At 37.7% G+C, this 18,947-nt stretch overlaps 2 protein-coding genes, 1 non-coding gene and 1 pseudogene across 4 annotated transcripts; 1 reads left to right on the top strand and 3 right to left on the bottom strand.

The window, feature by feature from the left end:
- The first annotated feature begins 320 nt into the window (after positions 1-320).
- On the top strand, positions 321-3,644 carry LOC126785960 (putative E3 ubiquitin-protein ligase XBAT31). Of its 2 annotated transcripts, none has more exons than XM_050511648.1 (8): positions 321-688; positions 857-916; positions 1,033-1,104; positions 1,200-1,321; positions 1,413-1,553; positions 1,634-1,741; positions 2,045-2,315; positions 2,730-3,644. In XM_050511648.1, the coding sequence occupies exons 1-8, from the start codon at positions 509-511 to the stop codon at positions 3,120-3,122; spliced, it is 1,347 nt and encodes a 448-aa protein (XP_050367605.1). In that variant the 5' UTR covers positions 321-508; the 3' UTR covers positions 3,123-3,644. The 2 variants fall into 2 exon arrangements, with proteins under 2 accessions (XP_050367605.1, XP_050367606.1); XM_050511649.1 differs by having other exon boundaries at positions 639-692; positions 794-916.
- A 1,427-nt stretch (positions 3,645-5,071) lies between these two features.
- On the bottom strand, positions 5,072-7,325 carry LOC126788279 (uncharacterized protein At3g17950-like; annotated as a pseudogene).
- Positions 7,326-8,714: 1,389 nt separating this feature from the next.
- TRNAG-UCC (transfer RNA glycine (anticodon UCC)) lies at positions 8,715-8,786 on the bottom strand. The gene has a single exon. It is a non-coding gene; the product is annotated as a tRNA-Gly (tRNA).
- Positions 8,787-17,670: 8,884 nt separating this feature from the next.
- On the bottom strand, positions 17,671-18,721 carry LOC126788544 (cyclin-dependent protein kinase inhibitor SMR14). The gene has a single exon (XM_050514545.1). The coding sequence runs from the start codon at positions 18,404-18,406 to the stop codon at positions 17,795-17,797; it is 612 nt and encodes a 203-aa protein (XP_050370502.1). The 5' UTR covers positions 18,407-18,721; the 3' UTR covers positions 17,671-17,794.
- Between the last annotated feature and the right edge of the window lie 226 nt (positions 18,722-18,947).

Consider the following 18,947-nt stretch of genomic DNA (forward strand, 5'->3'; position numbering starts at 1 on the left):
ACAGTTGGGGAGAGACCAGAGTCCAGAGAGACCTCCCCCTTTGTCTAAATTTTATAGCACAACCAGAACGACGCAGTCTTTGCATTCATGAATCATGTGTTCTAAAACTGTCACCGTCAGTCAAACACGGTAAAATATAAATATAAATTACGTTGTAAAAATTCCCCATTTTAACGCCTTGTTACTAATTACTAATCCGACGGCTGAGACATAGGAATCTACATACCCCATAAATATCTGACTGCTGCCCGTAATACTGACACGGTCAGCTCCCATTTGGGCAGCTCCAAACTCCAATGGCCTCTCTTCTTCTTTAGACTTCGCAACTCTCTCTCTCTCTCTCTCAAACTCGGACATAAATGTCGAACCTTTTCGCTCTCAGAGCGAAATGGAGGAAAAACCCACCTGCTTCTTCTTTGTTTCATTAAGGTGGCCAAACCTATTTGCTCTGTGAGAGAGAGAGAGAGAGAGAGAGAGAGAGAGAGAGACAGAGTGCCGAGTTTGAGTTATGGGTCAGGGACTGAGTTGCAGAGCGAGTGACGAACATGGGCTCTTCAGTGCTGTGCAATTTGGGGACCTTGAAATGGTGGAGGCTTTGGTAGAGAGAGACTCGTCTATCTTGCGTCACACCACTGTGTATGATCGTCACTCTGCTCTTCATATTGCTGCTGCCAATGGCCAGATCGAGGTGGGTTCCTTAACTTTGCTCTTTGGAATGTTCTCTATTTCGGTGATTGCTTCAATATTATAAGAGTTTTGGAGAAATGGGTTTTTGTTTCTTGCTGAAAATTAGTGTTCTTTTTGTTTTTTTTTTGGTCTGATCATTTTGGCTCTGTTTTGGTGTTTGAATTTTCAGATTCTTTCTCTGCTGTTGGAACGATCTGCAAATCCTGATGCGTTGAATCGTCACAAGCAGGTGATTTGGTTTGCGTTTGGATATGAATGTGGAAGTTCATTGCTTTGGAAACGTTTGGTCTCTCTGGTTTAGTTATGGCTGGTTGTAAAATTCTCATGGTTTCTCATGGTTTTCAGACTCCGCTCATGTTAGCTGCAATGCATGGGAAGATCTCATGCGTGCAAAAGCTTCTTCAAGCAGGGGCAAATGTATGTGGAAAATCCCAGATTCGGTTTGGTTTTGATTTTTGAGTCTTGTTTTATATATATATGGAATTTGAGACTGATGTGGGATATTGTTTCAGGTGTTAATGTTCGATTCCCTTCATGGAAGAACCTGCTTGCATTATGCTGCTTACTATGGCCATGCCGATTGTCTCCAGGCCATTGTTTCTGCTGCAAAATCAAGTCATGTAGCTGTTTCATGGTTAGTATACTCTCCAAAGTAATTTGGTCTTTCATGGTTGATGTTTACATGTTTGGTAGATGATGACATATTGTGTTGATTTGATTAACAGGGGGTTTGCACGATTTGTGAATATTAGAGATGGTAGGGGAGCTACACCTTTGCATTTAGCTGCTCGGCGAAGTAGGCCTGAATGTGTACATATATTGTTAGACAACGGAGCCCTTGTTTGTGCATCAACCGGCGGATACAGGTAAGAATGAAGCTCAACTTCTTAATCATCATTGATCTATAGTTTTCATGCTCTTTATATTGAGAAATTGGTGTTAACAGCTGCCCAGGAAGCACTCCACTGCATTTGGCGGCTAGAGGGGGATCTCTGGATTGCATACGAGGATTATTGGCATGGGGTGCAGATCGTTCTCAAAGAGATGCTTCGGGGTATGATACCATTTTCTTCTATTTGTTTCGTCTATCCAACAACCATAGTTTGTTAAAATTAAAAACTCTTTCTTGATGGATGTAGCAAGAATTGAATCTAATTGCGTTAAGTGACAAACACTAAGGCCAACAAGTGCTAAACAGTAGGCCTGATTTGGAGTCCAACTATATTTGAAGATATTTTCTTCTTCTAACTGTTTTTTAGTTCAAGATAAACTGAACCAATTATAATATCTGTTGATTATATTTTAAACACTTAGTTTAAAAGTTTGATCTTTATGTTTTGTTTTTGTAAATATGCAGGAGAATGCCATATATAGTTGCTTTGAAACACAAGCATGGAGCTTGTGCAGCTATGCTAAATCCGTCATCAGCTGAGCCTCTGGTGTGGCCATCACCGTTGAAGTTTATTAGTGAGCTTAATGAGGAGGCAAAAGCTTTGTTAGAACAGGCCTTAATGGAGGCAAACAAGGAGAGGGAGACTAACATCTTGAAAGGCAGTGGTTACTCTCTTGCTTCTCCATCACATTCTGATGCACAATCTGATATAGGCATGTTTGATAATATTTCTGAGGTAATTTCCTACCTTCCCGTCTATCCAATCTCAAATAATTTTGCACATTTCAGTTTCTAGTACTATAGTACACACTTCAATAGCTTTGCTTATAATTCCACGGGCTGGAGAATTGACAATAAAGTTCTGTATTCCGAAGTCATGGGAACCGTATTAACACATTGGATTTGTCTAGGGTGGAGTACTCCATTGTATGGAGCTCAAAATCCTCACCATTTAAATCTAAATTTCCAAAATCTAGTGGTCCTCGTTACATTTTGAGGTCATTTTTTTTGATTGACTTTTTTTTTGTACACACACAATTTAGTGTCTCCATACAATGGAGTGCTTCATAGTAGAATTTTCCTTGACACATTGAGCTTATTTTTTATTGCATGGGACCAAAGTATTCATGATGGCATTTGTTAATTGCAGGCAAGCGATTCGGATTTATGTTGCATATGCTTTGAGCAGGTGTGCACAATTGAGGTCCAGAATTGTGGCCACCAAATGTGTGCGCAATGCACTGTAGCCCTCTGCTGCCACAACAAACCTAACCCTAATACACTATGCCTAACCCCGCCAGTTTGCCCTTTCTGCCGAAGCACCATAGCTCGTCTGGTGGTGGCAAAGATCAAGTGTGACGATGATGCTGATCTTGACACTGGTGACAACAGTTCCAAGTTAAGAAAGGCAAGGAAGTCCCGAAACTTCAGTGAGGGTAGCAGCAGCTTCAAGAGCTTATCGGCAAAGAATTCTTTTGGTAGAATGGGTGGTCGTGGCTCAGGAAGGATTACTGCAGAGAATGAGTGGGTTGACAAGCCTTGACGCTTGGTGGCATTTGGCAATCAAAAGATTCCCATATGCGACTGGGGATTTTGCTTTCATGAAACTCTGAAAGAGAAGCAAATTTAAGGCCAATTGATGCAGGAAAAGGAGTACCAAAAATGGTGCTTCACCCCATTTGGTATGTACAGGAAAAAATGAAAAGAAAAAAAAAGAAGAAACTTACATCTGTTGTGTAGTTTTGCAAATGTAGGTTTTGAAAATAAGCAAAAAAGTGAGTATTGGGTTTAGGTCTAGTTAGGTATGCTTGTTATGCATATTTGTTTACTATTCTTTGGTGATCGGAGTCGGTTAGATATCTGAATTGGGAAGGGAAAATTAAAAAGATCTTTTTCTTGTTCAATGTAAAATTCAACATTCCTTAATGGCTGCTGCTCTATCTATATCTAGACAGAGAGCTAGTCACAAATCCTTATAAAGACTTGAAAGGATTGATTCCTATAATCCTACCCAGGTCTTCTCTTTCTGCGTGAAGATGTTATATAAAGTTCATTATTTTTTACTTGAATTTGTTCATTGATTTTTTTTCTGTGGCTTTTGCATTGAAATGGTCACAAGGGATGAGAAAACAAATGAAAAGTCCATTGTACCAGTGGAGTTCATGACTTTTCTATGTTTGAGACTTTGAGATCATATGAAGTTATGAACCCATAATACAATGCCGGGTCAGGTGGATCATCCAAAAGAACAGTCGGGTGGGTCAGACTGATACATTACCTGACAATATGAGATCCAAACCATACCACTGATACAAGTTAGGTATGGGTTGTGTGGCTGGGAATGACTCAATGACCCACTCATCTGTAGGGGACCCGGTTTCAGATGGCCCGGACTTTTCAAAAATAATGGACAAGTACCCGGTACCAAACGGGTGTGGCCCGTTTTGGGCGGTCTTTTTCTCCATTTATGTCAGATCATGATGTTCCCAAATCCTAATCATGCATGAGTATAGAGCAGGGAACTCTATAAAGATCTCAGTTTGATGAAACCTAATTATAGATTTGTTGGGATAATATCTGCTTAGTTTCATCTTTCATGGGAGATTTTTTTGCTGGATTTAAAGGGCATAATTTGTCGGTGGAGGTTGTTTTTCTATAGTTCCTTTTCTATCTTTGGAATTGGTGTTACTAATTAACGTAGATATAATATTTATTATATCTGTCTGCTTAGGAGTGTGTCATTTTAAGCACCAAATCTGGTATTGTTGATAAAAGCTTAAGTGTGGAAGTGGAATTCTCATACTCAGGTCGGAATGCTGCCGATGTAAACTTGAAGAAGGTTTGTAATTTAAACAGTAGGAACTTGGCACCAAGCCAAGAGTATTCATTTTCCCCTTCAGATATTTTCAAACCATTTCGCGCTCCCTAAAAGCATGAAAGATGCTCAGGAATCAGGATAGACAAGCTGTCTAATCTTTTTGAGCTTTCAATCTAGTCGATAGGTAAGATTGTAAGACAAGAGAACCTAGGATTCAATAGCAGTTTGGCCCTTCTTTATGGAACCAAAAGAAGACTTGAAAAATGCTGTTAGTGATATTCATTATCATCAGCAGTGTTTTAAAAAATTCGTAAATTTAAGGCTATTTACATAATACATCTGTTTTTCGGTCTAATAGACTTAAAAAACTTACATGTTTAAATTGATGAAAATTATTTAAAGAATTTAAATTATGAATTTTATTATATCTAAATGTAATATATTAGTAAGTTCTTATATCTATTTATTCTTTTTGTGTGTATAATTATATATATATTTAATTACTATTTTTTATAACATAAGTCTTACGACTAATGTGCCTTAAGTTTTAAAGCTCAAAGTTCTCAAGAAAACGCTTTGGGTACGCATTCATTTTGTAAAACATTATTCATCAGAGAAAGAGGGAAACCAAGCTTTTTTTTTTCCCAGAAGGTAGAGGTGAACCAGCTATGCACAGCTCAATGTGAGACAGAACAATTTTACCATATTATTTCGCCCAATGACATGAAATTCTGATTGATACACAAAAATTGAGACAAGCATATAGTGAGATCAACACATGCATGAAAATAGTAATGGTTTTCTTATGTCAACATCGGAATCAAACCATGGACTAGACTGAGGAGGAGCCACTTGGCCATTAACGAAGAGGGAGTTGGGTTCTGTAGAAGCCTGCTGAGCCATGGCAACCTCATCATCTGGGCCATAATTTTGAGGGTTCCTCCTGTATTCATCAATGGCAGCTCTTCTCTCTTCTGCAAGGAAATGGCCAAGGGATGGAGGAGTTTTAGTACTATTCACCTTCTCACCATCTGTGCTCTCCCTTGGGCATAGAGAGAAAAAACACAACCTGAACTTGGTGATGTTGTTGTTGTTGTTGTTGTGGTCCTTACAGATCTGATCAGTCTTTTCTTCCTCGTAGTGATCTTCTTGAAAGCTCTAGAATGCTATTGATCCCAATAAGATTCCCTAGTGTGATGCTTCTATCATGGAAGAAAGACCCTGTGGACTGCATCCATTTAACCAAAGAAAATTCCGGTTAGCGAAGTCATGAATCATCAAACATGCTTCCAAGCACTCAAAATTCATTAAGATAACAGATTAGTGAAATCTTGTATTTCAAGATAAATACCAGCATGATATAATTTTTTAATGCACGCCTTTAGAATCTCCTTTACCAAATGAATTGAGATAGTCTTAAAGTTCATTTTTTAGGTTAGCCTACTTGATCACATATAGAATTGGATTATGTATTTGATCATTGAAATCAGAGGATGTATACCACTACTTGACTACTACTTCAGATCTGAGCAGACCATTCAATAGTCCTTTAACTCCTGTATGCTGATCCAGTGTTCTTATACAGTAAAGCATTGACATAGATCATACATGTACTAATCTATTAGCTCATCCACTTATTATGTACGTACAACTATTTCGGCCTACCATTCCTAGGAAAAATGTTATCAGTACTATGCAGGGGTTAAAAAATCGCAGTTCCACTAGAAGAAACTATACGAATTCACCGCTAAATATAAATATCAAGTCCAAATCACTCAAAAGCCAAAGACTAAATCCAAGAATGCCTTGAGTGACTGCCAACATATGTCATCATAGGTACATTGTACATATACCTCACCAGAAGTGGAGTCTTGTCCTGCCGATGCATTCTATTGATTCTAACATTGATATAGGAGTAGTCTTGTCTAATATGAGTAGTTAAAAGATGGGTATGTTGGTTTGGCTAATACATAAAGTCATTATTTAAAAAATTTCCTAGCATTGATAATTTCATCATCTTCACAATTATAAATATGAAGAAAACAATTTTAGCAAATTTTCCATGAACAATTACAAGCTGAAAGAAACAAAAAAAAAGAAGGTACTAGTACAGTAGCAGTAATGAACACTGTATACCAATAATATGTAATCTACTGTATATATACACACACACACACAAAGTGATTCATCATATACTTAAACGGTGAAACATCAAAGACAAGACTAGTATTTGAAAAAAGCTTTAACCTTAACCTCTTAGCACTGACCTCTGTATCAAGATCGGAAGAAAAGTCTGTCGAGGAGGTCGGAGAACCAGTGAGTAAAGTATTGAATGACACCGATCCAGAGACTTCACGGTCTCGAGCAGCCAACACAACTCTCACATGCATTGGCTGCAAACCCAGAGGCCAGCCTTCCTCCTACAGTCAATCATATCAGTCATGCAGGATCAGAATCAAGTTGGGGTTACTATGCACAAGTTCCCTAAGGCATAAAAGACAGACACTAACATGTGCCCTTTGAGAAATCACAGGACTCAAGTCACTGATCAATGATGAGAAAAGCCAGACTCTTTGACCCACAAAGCAGGGATATCATAGGAAAACAGATACACACACTTGAAATTAAACAGGAAAAACAAGTTTGAAGTTAAACCCAGGAAGGAAAAGCCAATGAAAACTGAAAGAGAAGACAAAGCAGTAGTACCTGCTCATGAGCCATTGTCTGTGACTGATTGGCTTTGGTGAAGGTGGAATGTGTCCACCCTCAGGTAAAAGAGAGGACTGTCATTTCCTTAATTGGGACTGTAGAAAAGCAGAGAAGGATTAACAGAGATTTTCAGAGATGGCTGATGTGAGCCACAGAGCCCAGGTGTGGTAAGTTGGTAAATTTATACAGAGGTCTATGAATATAAAGAAGAGCAAGGAAGTAGCAACCTGGGTGAGCCAAAAGGAGTAAAGAAAATGACTGGGAGAAGAGTAATCATATAATTGGCACTGTTTTCCTCTGCTTTTTCTCGGGCTTTGTTGATTGATTGTTGACTGGAAAGAGAAAACAGAATCATTCTGTGTGCATAGAGAAAAAAACAATAGCATGAATCCAAGAACAGGCTCAGAAACTGTTCTACAAATTGGCAAGGCTGCCCCATTTCCACAGTAAATTAATTAGTGCTATGAACAGATCTCCTTGCATGGTCTTCGAACGGAGTCTACGATGAAAAAACAACTAGGTATGCTTTCTTCCGAATTCTCATAAATTTCAGCGGTACAAGAGATATGATCAACAATGTGATCGGCTAACATATTGCATGTTGCGTATTCAAAGATGTGGAGGTGTTCCAATAAGAAGGCTCAAATATGCGAAATGGAAACATTTTGGATTCTTGGATCAATGGAGGCAATGATCAATGTAGTCTATTGCCATTGAGGGTGCCTTGTCTTGTGCTGATATAGACAAAGTAGACGACCAGTTGCTTTCACCATGTCTGAATTTTAAGTGGGGTATGTAATTCACCATACCTTTCAAGTATTCAATATCATGGTCCAGCTGATGAAAGCACTAGAATTATTTTCGCTGACTTTTTAGACCAAATTTGAGTAAAGAGTATTTCAACACCATCCGACCATCTTCTTCTGGGTCCTAAAATCATTTGAAGAATGAGACTTCTGAACTAAATTTGTTCTCAATTTGTATTGGTATTACTACTGAGCTTGACATGTGAATTAGTAACTTTCCTCTATCAAATTTCAGCAACTCTCTTCATAAACGAATCTCAGCACGTGTTTGAATAATGGGCCATTTACTAGTTGCCTGAAATGCCCAAGTTGGAAAGTTGTCTAGTTTAGGCCTTCAGGGCTGAAGAGTCCGAGCCCAGAGGATGGGCACTAAAGAATGCTGATCGAAAGTACAAGCCATTTATGAAGAGTTGAGACTTGAGACTGATATGAGGAATCAACCATGTTAGAAAATCTGCTGTTCAGAAACAATCATGCTATTGAAAGCAAAATTCATTCAAGTCACGCCACATTGTCGTAATGTATTGTCACAAAACAAAGAGGAACTCGATCGAGCTGCCGAGATAACTTGCTCACATTCAAAGACCGATTCCTTTTCGTTTGAGGATACTAAAAGGAGGACAACTGATATCCTAGAATAAACTTGAAACCATCTAGGAGTAATGCTAGCTGGTATGATGACACAAATGTGAATCAAGTTAGTTGGGATTCGCTGCATTTGGGTAAAAAAAAAGGATGGCAATTGAGCCCAAGTTATTATTCCAATAATTGAATTGTGTGAAATCAAATACATAAAAATAAATGCGTCTGCCGGGAGTCGAACCCGGGTCTATTGCTTGGAAGGCAATTATCCTAACCGTTGGACTACAGACGCTGGCTCTATCTTCTATACAATCTGACTTACATATTTATGATAACCTGGTTGATGCCTAATGAAGTCTTCACCGAAGGCAATGCAAATAATCACATAAAACTAGCTTTTTGTTCTTGTTCACAACTGGTTTATAGGTTACCAGTGACGGCCTGCAACAGGTACACATACTCAATTTGCTCCGACAAGTACGTTGTATTAGAACTGCTCACATACTTGCTTCAATTCAGTTGCTTGTATAGGTTTTGAGGCTAGTCATTGGAATGTTTGGCTTGATCGAACCTTAAATTGCTCTAAATCTCGATGCCATGAGTTATATGATTGTAGACACGTCTCTAAACATATATATGTTTGTTGACCTACCGAGAGTCCAAACATCATATAGTTTGTGATGTACGAAATTTCTTACTACATCGATCAATGGATTGACACTACATGGATTGCAGAAACAAAAAACACGCATGAGATCGAGTCTTTTGTTGTCTTTCATTGGAGCCCTCATAAATTAATTCTATCCCAAGTTGCGTTAGGCACATTCAAGTCTAACCACTAAATTACTCAGAGTACGTTATTTCAAACTAAAATTCTTCGAAAGCCCTCTAAGTTTCTCAAGTTGACAGTGAAGTTTTACAACTCGTTTTGATCATTGCCACTGCATTTATGGTCTGAATATTTATGGCTGTATTCAATAAGGGGCCATATATATATATATATAGTACTGAAAGTTACATCAGAAAGCAGTCGGCGCTTGACAAATTTAATAGGTAGCAGATGAAGTTGGTCACTACCTCTCTGTGCTTTTCGGTTGAACCACATATTGTAGGACATATCATTCAGAGCCAGTAAATCTGTAAGAGGTGCATCGTCTTAATGGTCTTATATGCAGAAGAAGACAAGTAATAGTTTACCCGTACGTGAATATCGGTTACTTCAAGGGAAAGTTCCTTAGTATATCCCAAACTTTGTCATTCATTTATGTACATCTCGTAATTCCTTAACTGTAATACACCAATGATTACTTCTTTTTACCAGTTTTCATAATATCAATTGAATATTGTAGAGATGGAAATAATTGATGTCAAAAACTCTCTCAAGGGTTGTATGCAAGTATTAGAGTTGGCGATCTAGAAAATATACATGTATGGCTTGTGTGTGAAGCACAATGTTTACGTGTAGTCTTTAACTTAACTCGTTATTACTCGATAATTTCATTTATGCAGAAGTATATGCGACGACCAAAGTAAGAACTAAGAACGTACGTACTAATGATACTCTTGCCAAAACATGTTTCATTTAGGAACAAAATATCACTTTTTACTATGAAGATGATGCTAATAGTAAATCCCGATATTAGACTAGAGAACATATGATTCGCGTGAAAATTCCTATCCAGGGTAATTTTTTTTCTTTTTCCTCATCAGGTTCAAGTGAATAATGGAGTACCAAAACTTTGTAGACTGTAAGATGAAATGATATCTTACATATTATTATTCTGAATTGTAACGGCCGGAACAGTGATTGGAAATGATTATCATGGTAAATTTAGACAAAACAAATCGACAGCTTAATATCATGGATATAACATGTCTTGACACCTTCGACAAAATCCTCCACAGACAATAAGTCCGCCGGCATGCTTCTATGTGCAAAAAAAAAAACTCCTCAAGCACTCAAAATCTCTTATATATATATAAACAAAATACTTGTCACTCCTTACAGTTTTACAAACTCGACAGTTTACTCATTTAAATTTCAATTTTGACTCATCACTCCGTATACTTTCTAAATTCGAACAATCTGATTATTCCGTCATCTTTCCATCTAATTTGAGTGTTAAGTTTTTTTTTGGGCAAATAGAAATTGGATGGAAAAAGGAAAGAATGACCATATTGCTCGAATTTGAAAAGTATAAGGAGTGATCAGTCGAAATTGAAACTTAAATGAGTAAACTGTCGAGTTTGTAAAACTGTAAGGAGTGACTAGTATTTTATCATATATATATATATATATACATATATACATACGTTCTTGGCTACGGACGTCCGCATGGTGCAGATTCGCCGTTTCCGTCAACGGCAAACCGCAACGGCGAGGCGGACCACGACAGCCACACTACCCATTTCCCGACGATCCAGTCTGTGCCAGTTGGAGCTCCATCAACGACCCACGGCGGCCGGAATCTGTAAAATTCAATTTTGTGGGCAGATTCCGGCGATTGACCCATTTCGGCTGACGTGGGTAACCGATTGAGCTCTGACAGGAACATACGGGACCGTCGGGAGGTGGAGAGTGTGGTTGTCGGGGTCCGCCCCGCTGTTGCGGCATGCCGTCGCCAAAAATGAAGAATCCGCACCATGTGGACCTCCGCACCTGAGAATTCATATATATATATATATATATTACTTCGTTTTTAATTAGATTATTTACCACTACCCCATCTATAAAAAAAATGTCAACAATCGTTAGAGTAACCTTGTTGATGAAGTGCTTGCAAAATCTAACCTAGCTAAGTAGCATGGATAATCAAGAACTAAATGTTTGTTGATCGATGTTGTTTCCATATACTTTATACAAAGATCAAACTTCAAAATCGAAATATATGGCCTAATAATTAAGTCTATATGTCTATGACGAACGGCCATTGGATTATCAGAAGTGAAATAATTGATTCTCTTATTTGCAATTAATATGGATCAAGAATGATGTTAGTAGCCCGGTATAATTTGGTCTAGCGACATCAGTCTCACTTCATAAGTGAGAAGTCGTGAGACTCACAACATACTCGTTGTAGCATTTTTTTTAAGGAAAATAGATATATTCTATCGGGTAAGTCACCCATATGGTCGAAGCCTATAACTATTGGTAGTTATGCAGGAGAAGAACTCTAATACAAACCATACGTCTGGTCAAGCGAGAGATAAACTCATATTCAAGCATAATCTAGACTACTAGGTGCAATGAGTTAAATCATATGCTACCTAAAAGTAACATAAAAGTATATCCAGTAGTATATCCGCCTAAGACCTTAATGTTGTACATCAATACTAGGTGCAATGAGTTAAATCATATGCTACCTAAGAAACAAGTATATATGACAAATGTCCACTAAACGAACCCGGATGTAGCATTATAACACAATAGATAGAAAATAAAACTAAAAAAGCGAGTTAGCCCATGAATGGAAATCCACTAGGCCCACAGAAAGTAACCCTAGACTCCAAACTCAATCCACACGCCCACCTAACATACACCGCCGCTGATGTCGACACCACGAGCCTCTTATTGCCGCGCCCCCGCCAAATTTTGCTATTATCACCGCCACTGAGCTTTGCACCCTTACCGCGAGCTTTGTAAGATCCCACCGTCGGGAGCCCGCAACCCCCCACCATCGAGGACTCAACAAAGGACACATGCAAGTGGTCCAAAAACCCCCTTCCATGAATCAACAAAACTTGTCATCGAACCCAATGATAGGAGCACTTTGTGTGACGTTCTTAACATGTTTTTACCTCCATTTGTACTTTGCTTAGCCCTTATTGTTGTACTATCGAGTCATAGTAGGAATCTTCGGCGGTATTAGATGCATTTTTGTGCTTAAACGAGTTGAAAACACCGAATTAGTCTAGAGTCCTAGTTGAGTATGAATCCTTGTAGGACTAGGAAACCTAGTTAGATTAGGAGTCTTCATTTTTCGACATTTATGTTCCATTAGCGATATATTGAGAATCCTACTTGCATTGGGAGTCCTTTTTAGACTAAGAAACGTACCGATTAGGAAAGTTCTACTTGAACTGAAACTCTTATTCCGAAACTTTCCTAAATGAACTTTCATGTTCTAGTAACTTACTTGATCGAGCAAGTTCCCTGTTATGAAATGAAAACTTTCCTAATTTAAATGAGCTTATTTATTACATGTATGACTTTTTAAGACAACATTTGTCTAAATTAGGACAAGTTTATCTAATGAATTATCTTGTATTTATTTATTTTTCCTTAATTTCATATTTAAATTAAGAGATAATGTAAGAGAGAAAGAAAGAGACTGTTGTGCATAATAAAAGGAGAAGATAATTAGCAAGAAAGAGGGAGCCGTGTGTTTTCAAAGGCTGAAAATAAGGAGAGAAATAAAGGAGCAGCCGTGAGAATGGATAATGCACGACATAACTTAATGAGGATGTTGTTTAGCCCTTGATGATAGGAGAAGAAGATGACGTGCTACAATTAAGGGTGATTGATATGAAGGAAACCATGCGAGCAGTGAGCAATTCAATGAAGGAGTCGTGCATATGCAGCCCTAAAAGCTAGGAGAGGATAATTAAAGAGATAAGTCACATCAAATAAAAAAGGAAGTAAAAGATTGAGGAGATAATTAAATTGAAAAGGAGAGGATAAAAGAAGTAAAACCATGCAGCAAATTAAGAGAAGAATGAGGAGGAGCCGTGAGCAATTAAGGATATAGCAAAGTCAATTCAACCGTGCATGAAATTAGGAGGAGAAGAAAATGGCATGCATGAACATAAATTTAGAGAGAGTAAAGCACTTAATTAAAGGGATAAGAAGAGGAGAGAAAGAAGGAGAAGGAAAGTGGGACGACACAAGGGAGAGAGAAGCACTCTCCATTCAGCCTAAGTCCAACCCGTGTAACCCACTCCTCACAAGCCTCTATATATACACAACTCTCTCACCAGAAAAATGACAATTCTCCTTTGCATTCAAGAGCCGAACCTCTGCTAAAATACTACCATAAACATCCTTCACAAAACAGCAAGCCGTCCCCCTTATACTATCACCATCTCCACCGAGTTCACCATTGAAGACATACCTCTAAGGTTTCTACAACGTGTGATTCTCGCAACTCATCTCCATGGTTTTGTTTGTTTATGATTTTCTACAATACTTTGTCTATGAAGATTGTAGTATGATGCTTGTGTGAGATTATTGGTTTGTATTAGTTTCAAAATTTTCAAATTGTTTTTGTTATATTTTTGGATCTTTTCCGAATCTATGATTCTTATGATTATTGAGTTTGTATTTCTATTGTTGTGTTTTAATCTTCTATCACATACTTTTAGATAATTTTCAGATATGTGCATATGGATTTAGTGCTTGGATGCAGTCTCTAAGATTGTGTTTGAGTGCTAGATTCATCATTCATTTGACACAATTCGAATCATGCCCTAAGTAGGTTCGGTTTGTGTTGATTAAAGTGAGAAATTCTGGAAATTTACATGTGAACCCATAGTGAGTGACACCGTCATGAAACATGTCTCCAACAAAGATTTGGTGCTTAAATGTAATCTTATTTGATTTTTACTCTAAATGTTATTAAATTTGATTGCATGCAAATTTAGATGTGGTCATAAGTCAACCTAGACGTTAATTCAAATCTTGCACAATTAGATGATCTCATAACTCTTATTGTATTGGTGTCTAAAAAGTATATAATTAGATAAATTAGAATGCATGTTAGAGTCGAACTTGTAATTATGGTTTGGTTTGTAAAGAGAAGTCGATCATGTAAATAGTAATTTAGGTTTTATTTTCAGTAGTAGTTTCATAATCAATCTCAAATCCCCCAATAACATGAAAAGTTTTTAGTCCCTTGTGATTTCCCAGACTGAACGATCTCTGCTTATTCTATATTAACGATGATGTTTTATAGAGTTTATTATAGACATCTTAGTAACGATCTATCACCCAACCAATACAAGTCCCCACAACACTGTCTCCACGAGGTCAGAACGAGATCAGAGATCCAAGCGGAGCCATCTTTCTATGGACGTTGAAAGGATCCCTCACACAGCCCCTTTGAGAGCTATTTTAAATGAATCCCCTTCTGACAAACAAACCACTCGACATTGGTGAGGATAGAGTCTACCCCAAATGCCTGGGTTGCTGCCGGATGAAGCTATGTTGTCTGAGAAGGAAACGTGGCATCTATGTGGAGAGCGAATTCTCCCTTGCTAGGGTTATTTTTTTTGGTTGCCAACATCTTTACATATAAATTAACGCTTCGTTGTAACATATTAATTGTTGTATTTAATTATAAAAAAAAGATAATTATGTTAGTAGTTAGTACTTCCAAAATCGAAGAAGAGGTGCATGTGTGTGAATAAGATTTCGTATGTGAAGAATTATTTCCTCCTTAAAAAACAAATATCAGGAACCTAATCTGAGGTTCAGACTAGAAAAACAAATTGTCCACTCGTTAGAAGAATCAAGCATGACATGCATGTCGCAAACTTATCAATTAATTATCAGATTGTATTTCTATACGATATCAAGTAGTCCTCTTATGTAAGCATATCTTTTGAAGGTCTATCCAAATCCCCAAACCCGGCCAACGGATCGAATATACAGACATGTACGTCAAAAATCCATTGTAAACAAATATTCCTTATCAATACGAATAAAGAAACAAAAGCTTAAGCACAACTAACACGTGCAGATTTGCACATTGCGTATCTACCTATTTACCGACCTTTCAACCATTATCCATTTGGGGCTTTGTGAAACAACTGCGAGCTGAATTGTTCGTTAGACTGAAGAATTTTGTTTTTTTTTTTTTCAAATGCAAGTTATTGATCGAATAATTAGCCGAGAAACATAGTGCATTCACTGCATTGAAGTTGAAACAGTGTCGAAAGGCAGTGAGAGCTAGATAGAGACTTAACGTGGGAGCTGCTAGAAGCTAGACTGACCCCAACATATTCATTTTGATAAAGTTGATGTGGGGCAAAAGACCTCAATGAAGTTAAGAGATAACTGGGTGTATCTGCCGGGTGTGGCTAGTTGATCGATCTTTGATATAGATACCACATGGGTTTGGCTACCCAATTGCAGATCAGAGCTGGAAATTTCTCTTGGTGCTTTTGTTCATGCATGGACATTCAGGTATGCAGGCCGCACTCCATAGAACTTCTCCAAATCAAAATAGCAAAGTCAATGTCATCCCCACTCACTAGTGTTAATAGTAATCCAGCAGCCTAATGTTTAACACTAGTAAGAGCTACGTACTCTTTTTATTAAGAAGAGTGTATAAGCAACTTATATGCAAAGAAATTTCTCCCCGATTCCTATTATTCACCGTAAATTACGTAGTGTATGCCCAACAAGTTGAGAAATTTTTCGGTCCTCCCAGAGGACCATTAGATAATGACATGTGGTCTGCCAAACCACTAATAAAACGCCACGTGTTGCTTTTTGACACATCACATCAGAATAAAAAAACAAAGGCAGTAAACCCTATTAAACTGCAAAAAACATCCACTCCGTTAACTCCGTTGCTTTTTAGTTCTCCATTTAGTTATTTGTTTAGTTTATCTAGGCACTGAGGAACCCTACATTCAGTTCTTTGTCTCACTACAAACATAAATATGGCAGAAGATGATGATCACCTGGGTAAAAGCATCTTGCTCCTTTTCCTCTTTTCTTTCCTCTTTCTCTTCACGAATATCTTTAATCATCGAAGCTTTTTTCATAATGATCTTATAAGCCGCATCTTCTTCCTCATCCTCTGCTTCGTCGCCTTCCTCTTCCTCATATACCGTTGCCCGACCCCAGTATCCTCTCCTCATATGGGTTCTCTCCCAAATACTTCAAGACTTCAAATTTGGTAAAGAGGCAAATAGGTTGGTCAGTAAATTAGAGGTCGAAAATCAATGATGCAATAATAATATTTTTATAAGAAATCAATTACAGTTCTATGGGTCTGATTTATGATCGTAGATTGAGAATTTGATCCTTATAAAAAGAATAATTACTCCATCATGAATAGTTCAGTGTGGATTATGTTCAATCAATAGCTCACTAGCTCTTGTGCATAGTTCATGTCTCAAGATTTAAGAAGGTAAAAAGCTTATTTCCTACCTTTTATTCTTTATACATTATGTATTGTATTTAATCCTGCTCAGTAAGCATTCATATTCATTATAGTGGAAATACATGATAATTTCTACCAGATATGTTTGTGAACTGAATTATGAATGATTACTAGATAGTTTTTGACATTCAATGGGAAAGAAGTTTGTGGACTGGCCATTTGTAAGAATTGATTTGATCATTTGAATGATCCATCAAATAAAATTAAGCGTGCACTATCAGCATAATACAAGCAAATTTGGTTATAATTGGCTGAACCCATCATCTTTTCATAATTTTGCCAAGTTTTTGTGTCAATAAACATGTCTCAATAGAATATTACACTTCAACAAACAGAAAATTACCAGAATCTCTAGCAAAATAGATTTTGAGTCTTAAATAGTATAACATTACATTCCAACATCTAATGTAATGAGACAAAGAACTGAATGTAGGGTTTCCCCAGTGCCTATATAAACTAAACAAATAACTAATGGGAGAACCAAAAAGCAACGGAGTGGATGTGTTTGCCGTTTAATTGGGTTTACTGTCTTTATTTTTTTACTCTGATGTGATGTGTCAGAAAGCAACACGTGGCGTTTTATTAGTGGTTTGGCAAACCACATGTCATTATCTAATGGTCCTCCGGGAGGACTGAAAAATTTATCCAACAGAGTTGTCGTTTATTGTTGTAGATTTTCGTTTTTTGTTTTGTTAATGAGAATGCTTCATAAAACAGGAAGAGCCCAAATAGACCCATTAACTGATGTAGATTAAAATGACTCATAATTATAATTTTTTTTCTCTATGAAATTACAATTAGGTACCAACAAAACTTTCAAAGGCACATTAATTGATTGATCGATAACATTGGTCCTATGCAATTGAGATTAAGTTCTCGATCTCCATGATACAAATTACAGAAGTTACACATTTTCAGATCTGGGCCAGGTGCCAAATGAATCCAATGAACATGCATGAAGGGTGATGACAACCTAATATGAAAATGGAGAAGAAGTACCAGAACTATCACAAAATCTACCATAGATATATAGGAAATAACTAAATTTCGTTAATTGATATAAATGGCTTCACATGCAGAAAATTCGATATTAAAAAACCTCAGCTAGCTGGTCATACAATCATTGGTACTAGGAGCTTTCTTGTCTGGATTTCTTCTTAATCGTATCACCACCAAGATCAGCACAGACAACCGGCGGAAACAACAATTCAATTTCTCTTGAAAGATCAAGCAAAAGTCTCGGTTGGCGATGGGCTTTTCGCTTCTTTAGTGGCAGTGCTTTTGGTTTTCTTGGTGCACCTGGTGGAGACTTGAGGCTCACAATGATCTTCTGATCCAAAGATGTAGGAGTCTTCAGCCCTTCATCTTCGTCTTCTAGTCCTCTTGATTCTTCTGCAGATGGAATCTTAACCTTCAAGGACGAAACAAACATGTCGAAGTTGTCTTCTTGCTTTTCTTCCGAACTTTTCATCACTTGTTCTTCCTCCTTTTGTTGATGGACCTCTGAACGATTACGATCATCTTCTTTATCATCTGATTCATCTCTATTTGAATTGTTGCGCTTAACTTGACAATTCTTCCTATCTTTGAACTCTTGAACAAAGAGTTTGAATTCCAGCGGATTGAGATTTAGAGCACCCCCGTCATCTTTATCGGATACCAACATTTGAGCAGCTTTCGAGTCGCAGTAGCCAACCATGAAGGAGGAAACCGAGTCTTTGTAGAACTCCGCCGAGTACATAGAGACTTTCGAGAAGAGAAGGAAATGGATTTGGTATAAAGACTGAACCAAAACAAACGCAAAAGAACAAAGAACCAGGGACTTTAAAACATCAAACGGTGCTCAGGTCCTGCATAAAAATATAATCTGGTATATTTTTGCAGTTTCTTTACTGGTGTATCCTTTCTCAGCTATCAACTTCTTTGGAGTTTAGCCTTCAAAACCAGGAAGGAACGCAGACACAGCAGAAAGAGAGAGAGAGAGAGAGAGAGAGAGAGAGAGAGAGAGAGAGTTTGACACTTAAAAAACTCAGAGTTTGGCGAAGGATCCAATGCAATAGAAATAGAAAGAACTCAAAGAAGGCGGGTTGCTCTGGAAGATAGGGAGAGAGAGAGTGTGTGTGTGTGGGGTCTTCGCTTTCTCCATGAGAGTCAGCCATTTTAAACCTAAAATTAAAATCTCGTTTTGGGCAAAATCCCTTTTGGTGATCTGATTGATGTTATTCTACGATTACTTTGATCAAAAGGCACGTGGTTTAGCCACCACACACCGTCTGATCATC

This window comes from Argentina anserina, chromosome 3 (genome assembly GCF_933775445.1).
Source record: "Argentina anserina chromosome 3, drPotAnse1.1, whole genome shotgun sequence".
NCBI classification, from domain to species: domain Eukaryota; kingdom Viridiplantae; phylum Streptophyta; class Magnoliopsida; order Rosales; family Rosaceae; genus Argentina; species Argentina anserina.